Source organism: Pseudopodoces humilis, chromosome 18 (assembly GCF_049639895.1).
Source record: "Pseudopodoces humilis isolate 2021_Gansu_Grassland_sample_001 chromosome 18, ASM4963989v1, whole genome shotgun sequence".
Lineage (NCBI taxonomy): Eukaryota > Metazoa > Chordata > Aves > Passeriformes > Paridae > Pseudopodoces > Pseudopodoces humilis.
In genome coordinates, this window is record NC_142217.1 from 15,966,396 (window position 1) to 15,976,634 (window position 10,239).

Consider the following 10,239-nt stretch of genomic DNA (forward strand, 5'->3'; position numbering starts at 1 on the left):
GCTCTCCTGAGCTTTTCTCTTGGAAGCTCAGCTGGAGACGAATTTCAGGAATTGGGGTCAGATTCTTGCGCCAATGCAAAAAAGCAGAGGTGCCATGGGCTGTGTGTCTGTCCCTGGCGTTGGTGTGGCTCATCTGGATTCACAACCGGATAAATGAGGGCCCTGCCTGAGTCAGGCTCCCGAGGCGAAGCCGCCCGTCTGTCCGGGTGCTCGGCCATCAAAGCGCTCCTCTCTGCAGGCACGGTGGCCCTGCTTGTCCCACGGTGACAAATCGTGTGTGGGTTTGTGCCCTGCCCTGGCCTGGCCTCTGCAGGAGGTGGCAGCAGGGCTGGGGGACGCAGGAACATGACAGATTTGTTGGGATCACACAATCATTAAAGTTGGAAATGATCAGAGTCCAACCCAGCACTGCCAGGTCAAACACTACACTGTGTCCCCAAGTGTCACATCAACATGAGGAAGATCCAAGTGTTTGGCTCCCAAAGAAAATCAGCTCAGGAGGTGTTTTGGGTGGAGCTGGTGACTTTAAGAGTGGCCCTGCAGGGATTTCCCAGTGGTGGGATGACATCCCCACACCTCAGTGATTGGTGCAGCAGAGACTGAGGGAGCTGGAACCAAACCTGGGTGTTTTAGGTGAAACCCCAGCGCTGCTGGCAGCGATGGGGACAGCAAATGGGACAGAGGGGAGCACTGAGCCAGCAGCCAGGACCTCTGGGTATGACGGGAGATGGCCCAGATGGGCGCTGGGGTGTGGGCGTGCGTGGCGTGGCAGGAGCGTGCTGTGGTTTTCGCCGCCTCAGCCGCTCGCTGCAGGTGTTTTTGTTGTGCCAGGAGATTTACAGACTCTTTCACAGGGTGTGTGCACTAATGATTTATTGCATGTGGGGTAAATGCTGCAGCCCAGCCATGGTGTGCTGGGTGCTGGCTCTGCTGCAGGGCTGGCACAGCCCCACACCTGCAGCATCACCACCTGAGCCTCACCAGGGGTGGTGGCACCTGGGTCCCCCATCTCCCCATCCCAGGGGTTTCTTCACCCCACATGGTGAATTTAACCCCTGGATTGGGTGCAGCCCCTGTTTGCAGGCTTGGGTTGCTGTGGCTGAGCGGGTTGGTCCTCGTCATTCCTGCTGGATCCAGCTGGACAGGCAGCACCCGCTGCAGACACGGCCCCCTTCCTGCAGATGGAAGCATTAATTACAAGGTCCTAATTAATCTCCCATTTTTAGCAGAGGGTCTAAAAGTGAGGCAGTGGGGTATGACACTAGGCTCTGCTCCTGCTTCCCACCCACTCTGAGGCCCCACCAAGTGTTTATTGGTAGAGTTGAGGCCTGGGGCTGGCATTTCAGCTGGAATACAACATCCAGACACGGCCTTGCCCTTCGGAGCGTTTTCCACCCTCCAGCCGCCAATGATTTGCATGGAGCCGTGCACAACGTGGTGTTTTAGAGAGGGGAAACTGAGGCACGGAGCGCTGATGGCAGCTTTGCTCACGGCTGCTGCAGGACGGAGTCACCGGAGCCTCAGCACTGACTCTGACCCTGGGGAAAGGCGGCCGGGGTTGGGCTTTTTGGCATCCTTGGGATGTGCTGAGCACGGCCTGTGGTCTGCCCACAACCCAGCCATGCTCCCATGGCTTTTTTCCCTTTGTGGAAAGTCACAAGGTGTCACCACTGGAGTTTGGGACAAACTGGGAGGCTGAGGGTTGCTTTGGTGGAGGTCATCAGGCAGGAGAACCAGGACAAGGCTGCCAGTCCTGTGCAGGGATCACCCGTGCTCGTCCCCGTGCTCCTGCCTGGGCGGGTGCAGCCCATCCATATTTATGCCTGACATTAATTTCCATTCATTTCAATATTTTATGAGCGTAACAATTTAAAAAAAAAAAAGGGGTTCAGCGCTGGTTGAGACATAGAAATAATTGGGTGTTGATGGTCCTGGCGTGCTGCCACGCAAATCCCAGGAGCTGCTGCTGCTGCCCATGCCCAGGAAATTGCCACAACGGTGCACGAAGCCGGCTGGCCCCGTGGGTGGGGATGGGCAGTGCCTGCCCCAGAGCTCTGCTGCCTCCAGCTGTAGCCCCAGGTCCTGGTGGGGCTCTGGAGATCCCCCCGGGGCAGCTGTCACTGGATTTAATGTGGGAATAGGTCCAACCTGAGCCGGGCTGGGTGTGGGCAGCAGGAGGTGAGGGGTGGGATGGATCCTGCTGTGTTGGAGCTGAGGGTGGGAATGAGGTGGGGGAAGCATAGGTGGATTTTCCCGTGGGATGTGCTCCTCGCTTCTCCACCCGGTGTCCTGCCAAGGTCTGCAAACCGTGGCCACGGCAAAGGGTCAACATCTGCCCAGTGGGAGGGGGCATGAAGGGGGTGAAGGGGTGCAGGGCTGGCCCCCACCCTGCCAAGGGGGGTCTCAAGATGTCACCTGTCTCTGTCCCCCAGCCCCCGTGGCCTTTGTGGACCCCGAGGAGTGCAGCCGTGTGTGAGAGGCTGCCCTGGGCTGCTCCAGCATCGCCTACCCCGAGCCGGTGGTGGAGCCCTGAGGTGGGGAGGTGCCGGGGGGTGACCCCATCCCCACCGGGCTTTGCTGCACCCCGGGGTTGCTGCCAGGGCTTGGATGTTGGGGGGACCCCAGGGATGGTCTGGGAGGGTCTGTGCGTGGCACAGCCCAAAAGTGAAGTCAGGGGATGTGAGGTCCCGGGGTGCCGCTGAACGTTCCCAAACTCCATCCTCGCCCCAGGGGAGATCCCAGGGTCTGGCTGCAGAGGGGTAGGGACCGTCCCGGGGTTATCCTGCCCCATCCCATCCCTCCCGGTTCAGCCGCTCCCCCTCAGGGCTGCGGGGTCTGATGATCGCGGTGACGGTGGCAGAGCTCGTGTCATCCCCGACCTCCATCCTCAGCAGCAGCAGCACCCTGCCCCTCACCACGGACATCTGGGGAAGCTGCCGGTGACCGGGAGCTGCTCCTCGTGGGCAGGTTCTGACCGGGGGTTTCGGGGACCCGGGGGGTTTCGGGGAGACTGGTGGGGCCGGTCGAGCCTGCAAAGTGCCTCCACTCAGCCTGGTTTGTGTAAGGAAAACAAGCCCTTGGATTATTTTAGGGATGAAAGCGCTGGAAATGCAGACGGAGCACTCGGTGCAGCCTCTCCCCGCCGCCTCCAGCCCGGTCACACACCGGGGGGCAGAGGGCAGCGCTGCCCGCACATCCCCGGCCGCCGGTGCTGGTATTGGTGTCGGTGCCGGTGTCAGTGTCAGTGCCGGTGCCGGTGTCGGTGGCTGTGCCGGTGCCGGTGCCGGTGTCGGTGGCTGTGCCGGTGCCGGTGCCGAGCCCCGGCAGTGCCCGCAGAGCCCGCTCGGGGCGGCGCAGTCAGCGCTGGGGAATGGATGTCCCGGCACCGCCGCGGGGCCAGCAGCGTCCCCGGCCGGGCAGACAACAACAAGCAGCGAATCTGGGTCAGGGCTTCGGCTGGGCTGTGCGGAGGTTCGGCCGCACCAGCGGCCGCAGGAGCGGCGGTTCCTTGGCATCCTCCGCCTCCAGAGGGTGGGAAGGGGATGCGCAGCGATCCCGGGGAATGGGGGTCCGCACTGTCCCCCTTGTCTCAGGGCCTGTTTAGCCCCTCCCTGGCACTGGCTTCGCTGCGGGTGACAAGGGTGTGACACGGCAGGACAGCTTTCCCCAGGATGGATAATGAATGTTTGCGAAGGGCTTTGCCCGCCCGAGGCGGGAGTCGCTGCCGCGACTTCCTCAGTGTCGGGTGATTAGTAGGGATAGAGCCGAGGAAATGTGCTTGGGAGAGGGAAAAAAAAACTGTTTAAGCCTCAAGTTTGAGGTTTTCCTCAGCGTGGAGAAAGGTGGGTTGGGTCCCGAGTAGTTTTCAGGGGGTCCCAAGCGCCCCCGCACCCACCAGGGTGGGGATGCCCCATCCTGGGATCACAGTTTGGGCCGGAAGGTTCCTTTGGGAAGGGCTTTGATTGTGGGGTGGCAAATCCACTGGTGCAGCGAGCTGGGTGTTCTGAGCACTGCATTCCTTGAGCACATCCCAGAGGGTGCGAGGTGTGGGGGGCATTTGTGGGGGCAGAAAACCCCTGGGAGGGGTTTGGGAAAGGCATTGGGATGGGGAAATGGGGGCTGCAGGGAAGCAAAGCCACAGTGAAGCAGCACCTGCGTGAATGGAGGGACGGGACCACTTTGGCAGTGCTGGAAAAGAAGCAGCTACACTCGAAGGTAACGCCCAGACACATTTTACCAGCCCTAAATAAAAAAGAATATAAAAAAGTGCCACAAATTGCAGCTCTGAACAGCACCTGCTGCATGGAATCCCCCTGGATCAGCCTTCCCTGGTACCCTGAGTCCTGGAATTCCTCCGTGGAGTTGTGGATCCTGGTTGTGTCCCGGCTGCCTGCAGCTCTCCCTGGAGCTGGGGATTTGGAGAAGAGCCAAAGTTTGGGGTTTTGGGCTCACCCCCTCTGTTGCTCTCATCCCACTGGATTGTGGCTCTGGAAAAGTTTTTATGGCCATGGTTGAACACTGCCCACTCCCTCCCCGGGGAGCGGCGCTGCCAGCCCCGTCCCTGGGGGTCATGGAGCTCTGGGGAACAGGGGAGCCACAGCTGAGGTTTCACAAGGGTCAGGCACCATCCTGGGGACACTCAGGGATGAGTGGACACTCAGGACAGGCACGAGGCAGCTCTGGTGAGTGAGGACACTGGGGCCAGGACCAGCGGTGACGGTCACTGGCAGATGGGGTGGACGTAGCGCCGGGGGAAGAGCCCAACGCGGCCGTAGATCTTCCCCCGCCACCAGCTGGGGTCGGGGCAGTCCAGGACCTCAATGATGTCCCCACGGAGGAAGGGCAGCTGGGAGCCCTCCTGGGCGGAGAAATCAAACTGAGCTTGCACGTATCGGGGTCTCTTCACCTGCAGGGAAGCCGAGGGCAGGGGTTGGTGGGAGGAGAGGGGTCCCCATCTGCCAACCCCCAGAGTGGTGGCACTGCCTGGGCACTCAGGGTGATGGGGACACTGTGCCACCACGGGATGGGGACGAGCCTGGGGACGCCTGCTTGGAAGAGACAGAAGCTAGAAAAGGAAGGAGTGGAGTGCTGGGGACGATCCCAGCTGCAGGGGAACACCCCAGGGCACAAGGCTCCCTGTTCTTGCTGCTGGGACACCCAAGGCGGGTGCCCAGGGGACCCTTGGAGGCAGCTCCTCTCCTTCCCAGGTCCTTCCAGGTGCTGGAGCCTTCCCCATCCCAGCTCCCAAAGTCCAGTTTTGCTACCTCCACAAGCACTGCCCCAGGGCTTCGCTGGTGTTTGGCTGTGCCCCCTGCCCTGGGCATCACCCCTGGCCCAAGGGACAGCGATGTGTGCCCTGCCCTGCCCCACTGAGCTGCTCCAGGAGCTCTTCCTCCCTGCAGCACTGCCTGTCTCAGGCTGCTGCACCCTCTCCTGCTCCTCACCCCTCGAGCCAAAGGCTAAGTGCCAGCCAGGGATGTCCGTGTCCCCCTCTGCAGGGACACTGAGGGGGCTCACGCAGGGGTTTGGGACTCGTGGCCCCATCCATGGTGGTACCTCCTGGGTCTGGTCCTTGTCCCACAGGAAAATCTGCTGCTCTTTGGCAACTGTGGTCATCCTGTAGAAATCCACCAGCTTGTTGAGGGAGTTGAACTTTTCCTCCCAGAGGAAATATTTGCCGTTCCTCTCCCTGAGCACCTTGAAGTGCTGGACGTTCTTCCCGTAGCTGCAGAAGGAGAATGGGGGTCACCCTGGGGACATCCTGGCAGCATCCCCTGAGGTGGGTAAAGCCTGGGGGTGCTGGCAAAGTCGGGGTGAGCCCATGGGTCTCTCTGCACCCTTCCTGCCGTGGTGGGGGTGACTGGGGTCATTCCTGGCCCTGCAGTGAGGACCCACAGCTGAGCCCTGCTACACCTCACCCCACGGGCAGCCAGAGCTGGGTGCAGGCCCTGGCACAGCGGGGCTCGGGAGTGGCAGTGTGCCAGCCACGTGGAGGGCAGGTGGCTTTGTCCAGGGCCACATCTGAGGGAGGCGTGGTGAGAGCTGCGGGTCTCCACACGCCAGGAGGCTGCAGATGCTGAGATTGTGCCCCTGGGGACCCCCGCGCTGCAGGAGGATGGGGCAGGCAGGATTTCCCTTGCTGTCACCCCACAGGGTGTGCCTGGGGTGAGAGGTTGGGGTGCCCACACTGCCCAGAGGCAGGGGCAGGACCCGGCCGCGCTGCTGGTGACGCACGGCAGAGCGCGGCTCCCTTTCATTAGCGGCAAGAAGCTCCCGAAACGTTCAATTAGGGATTAAAAGGGTGAGAAAGTGCCTGCCTGGCCTGGGGCCGCCCCCCCCCCGCTCCCCTGGCCGGGGCACGGAAGGGGTGAGATAGCCGGGGACACGCTCTGCCCGTTGTACAGCCAGTGCTGAACTCCTGGGGATGCTGCAGCCCTTCATCCCTGGGGATCCTGCAGCCCTTCATCCCTGGGGATCCTGCAGCCCTTCATCCCTGGGGATCCTGCAGCCCTTCATCCCTGGGGATCCTGCAGCCCTTCATCCCTGGGATGCTCCAGCCCTTCATCCCGGGGATGCTCCAGCCCTTCATCCCTGGGGATGCTCCGGGCTTTGTTCCCGTGTCCCCGGGCTGTGCGTGCAGCTCGGCCCCAGCCCCATCATCACCCACAGGGTTGTGTTTAGGGGTGTCCCTGCGAGGGACCCCAAGCGAGGCAGCGGTGGGGGGAGCAGGAAGCAGCGGGGATGGAGGCGAGGAAGGAGGGGAAGGTCTGTGCGAGGCTGTGCTGGATGTGTTTGGGACACGGCTCCGAGGAGGCCAGGACAGGGCAGGGTGCTCAGCCCTTGCCCAGCACACACGAGGGGGGCCCGATTCCTCGGTGCCCAAAGCGGGGGCTGCGGGGACCCCTTCCCCTCCTCCTGTCCCAAAGGCACTCACTTGACGGAGAGGGAGAACTCTCCCGGGGCGCTCTCGCTGTCGCGGATCAGGAAGGCTCCCAGGTGATCGCGCTGGAGCAGCCGCTCCTCTGCCAGGTACCGGGAGATCCTGCCCGCGTACCACCTGCGAGGGGCACCGGGCTGAGCCACTCGGGCACCCCCGGGGACACCCCGGCACCGCATCCGCACCCTGCGGCGTGGAGGCACCGAGATCCCCGGTGCCGCCGGGAGAGGGGCCTCCATCGGGCTCCTCACAGGGCTGGGACCCTCCCCCGGCGGTTCCTCCCTTCCTTTCCCCCTCCTGGTTCATCCCGGTATTTTAGGGGGGCACCGCAGGGTGCTGCGGGCGCGCTGCCCCCTCCGAGCGGGGCGAGCGTCACCGACAGCCGCGACCGCATCCTGTCACCTGGGCTGTCACCTCGGCCCCCGCTCGGCCGCCTGTCCCCTCCCTTGGCCCCTCTAGGTGGAGAGCAGAAAAGCCTCGGTTCCAGCACAAACCCCTCCTGCCCGAGGGAGTCCCAGGAGCGGAATCCCCGCGTCCCACCCCTGCCGAGGCTGGGCCGGGGTATTTCAGCTCCCTGCGCCGGGAAGATTCTTTGCTACCGTAAAAATTGTCCGGTGAATGATCAACCACGGAGTTTAGCACAGAGCCAGCCCTCCAGGTGCTGCATGGAAGAGGTTTTGTCTCGCCCATCCCGGTTGTTATCCCAAGCTGGAGAAGCAGTGGGATGCGCCCCGGGCTGCCCCGAGCCCACGCGTTCGCTCTGGCATTTAAATGTGATTTACCAGGGGCTAAGGATACATAAAACACAGGTTCAATCAGGGATGGATTAGGCTGGGCTTTAATAGCGCGGTAATAGGATTGTGTTTAATACAGTCGTAATCCCGTAACGCTTTGTTGCTCCCCAATTATTTATTTAGTGGCAGCTCGGTGTGAGGGTTGGATTTTTGGGGGTGCATGGGTGTGCTGCTGTCCCCTCGGGCTGTGGTGGCACCGACAAACTGAGCCGGCAGGCAGACCCCATCTCTGTGACTCAGTTTCCCCACGTGTGGGACTACCCTGGCTCGTGGCAGACCTTTGGGAATTGGGATTGTTGCCTGGCTGGTGGGATGGTACTTACGGGTGTGGCTTGACCTTGATGTAGTTTTTGGGGACAAAGCCCTCGCAGCCGAACAGCTCAGCCTTGTACCAGTTCTGGTCATCTTCCATGTTGAGGATCTGAGGTGGGAGAGGAGCAGGGAGGTGTCAGCCTGGCTGCCATTCCCCTGGGAGAGGGGCTGAGCAGGACCCCACTGCTGCCCCAGACCCCACAACACCCACCAAGCATCCCCTGGGGGAAAAGGGGGGCTCTGACAGTTCCCACACACTCTGGGGGTTTTGGGGTCACAGAGCCTGGTGTTGTCCTAAGCCCCTGCCCAGGGAAGAGGGTGAAATCTGTCCCTGGGGCAGCCAGGCCACGAGCCAGGCTCCCCGGGGATGGTGGCAGTGGGTGCTGACACTGCTTCCGTGTGACAACATTTTCCAGCCTCCCACGCAGGGGCCCGGGGCCGGCACAGCTGTGAAAACAGGATCTGAAACCCCGGGTCAGGGCACGGGGAAAACACGCCGGGAGGCAGGGATGGCACGGAGGCTTTGGGGCTCTGGGTTCCCAACCTTAACCCTAACCCTCCCCGAGGGGCTCCAGGGTGCCAGGGGTGCGGGAGGAGCCCGAGAGGGATGAGCAGATGGGCAGGGAGGGGTGTCCTCAGTCCCATTGCAGGGCTGCTGTCCCCCAGCCATGTTCTGAGCCCTCCTGGAGCTTTTTTTGGGATTCCCAGGTGCCATCTAAGAGCCCACCCCAACGCCAGTGCCTGAGGGGTGTTCCCTGCTGCTGCATCCCTGTGACCTCCAGTGCTTCCCAGACAGGGAAAACGTGTCCCAGCCCCGAGGGGCTGCCACAGAGCACAGCTGGTGGCACTGGTAGCCAGGGAGGCCACACGCCATGTCCCAGCTGCAGGAGTCCGTCCCTGGCAGCACAGGCGAGCAGGGAACGCTACTCCACCCTCCCAAATCCTCGAGGCTGGCTCCTTATATCCCACAGAAAGCCCCAGAAGCGTTAAAATCAGGGACAAAGAAAGCACCGGTGTCACCGTGTGCCCACTCTGTTCCCCTCCAAAAGCAACAGCACCCAACCCCATCCCAGCTGGTGACCCCTGGTCCCCCCTGTACCTTCAGGGTGTCCCCTTTCTGGAAGGGCAGCTCGTCCTGCTCCATCGCCTGGAAGCTGTACAGGGCCACCGACTCCATGGCTCTGGGGGCTCTGCCGGGGGTGTCCCGGGGCTGTCCCGGGGCTCTGCGCACACGGTGCGGCGGCGGAGGGCAGGAAACCGCGCTGATGTCAGCGCTGCCGGGGCAGAACGCGGGGCCTGCCGCGGCCACAGCTGCCCAGATGTGCGGCGGGGGCGGGGGGAGCCGCGCCAGCCCCAGCCGGCTGCCAGGGCATCCATGTGCCAAAGGATGGCAGAAGGATTTGGCGTTTCCTCCGCGGTGAGTGCTGGGCAGCGGGGTTGGGATGGGAACAGGACGGCGAAGGACTGGGCACGGGTTGAGGATTTGGGGAAGATCGGCTTGGAGATTTTGGAGAGCACAGGCAGCGCTGGTGGGGGAGTCTCTGGTTGAGCTGCCAAGAGGGGGCTTGGTGGGAATGGTTGTTCCAGAAGCAAGAAAATCGCGGCGGGTGGGAATTGCGGAGGCGGCGGGAGGTGGGTGGATGCGCACACCTGATTTCTTTGGAATTCAGAGCGAGCACTCCGTGGCTCAGCTCTGAACAGCGAGCTTTCAGCACAACTGATAGTGCCTCTTTGGGCTGTGGCCCCTTGCAGGGGTTGATTTTTTTCCAGTTTTCTTCTGCAGGGCTTAGGGAATAATAATAAAAAAAAATAAAAAATCCCTTGTAGACTAAAACTGAGCACTAAAACTTCCCACTGCTCCCGTGGGCGTCAGGCACTGAGTCTGCAGGGCTCGCTGCTGGGGAGCATTCCCAGCGGGAAGGTCTCCGGAGCTGTTCAGCCTTCCTGTGTGTGGGCTGGGGCATGGAGCGCACGGAAAATCCGCCAGACACTGCCTCGCTTTGCTGCGAGGAATTAAACCAGGGACAGCTGCAGCGCAGTCCCTGCCCGTGGATTTGGGCATTTTCCAGCAAGGAGCAGGATGCTGCTGCCATCTGCCCGGGGTGGGATGAGCCATGCTGCTTGTAGGGCCATTGTGGGGACATGGGCTCGGCGATTCACCTCTCCCAAACCTTATTCCCACTTCCCAAATGCTTC

The 10,239-nt window shown here is 62.1% G+C and overlaps 1 protein-coding gene across 1 annotated transcript; it reads right to left on the reverse strand.

The window, feature by feature from the left end:
• Nucleotides 1-4,228: 4,228 nt before the first annotated feature.
• GRAP (GRB2 related adaptor protein) lies at nt 4,229-9,263 on the reverse strand. Its single transcript, XM_005523070.3, has 5 exons — nt 9,143-9,263; nt 8,055-8,152; nt 6,935-7,057; nt 5,557-5,725; nt 4,229-4,906 (listed from the first exon to the last, which is right to left on the reverse strand). Exons 1-5 carry the CDS (start codon nt 9,218-9,220, stop codon nt 4,721-4,723), a joined length of 654 nt encoding a protein of 217 aa, XP_005523127.2. The 5' UTR covers nt 9,221-9,263; the 3' UTR covers nt 4,229-4,720.
• Nucleotides 9,264-10,239: the final 976 nt, after the last annotated feature.

What these genes read in the sequence shown, in the direction of transcription:
- GRAP (XM_005523070.3), bottom strand. Translation starts at nt 9,220, where the DNA reads ATGGAGTCGGTGGCCCTGTACAGCTTCCAGGCGATGGAGCAGGACGAG. An exon ending in AGAAAGGGGACACCCTGAAG is followed by an intron (nt 8,153 to 9,142) that starts GTACAGGGGGGA and finishes CTCCCACCTCAG; the next exon opens with ATCCTCAACATGGAAGATGA. An exon ending in ATCAAGGTCAAGCCACACCC is followed by an intron (nt 7,058 to 8,054) that starts GTAAGTACCATC and finishes TGCCCCTCGCAG; the next exon opens with GTGGTACGCGGGCAGGATCT.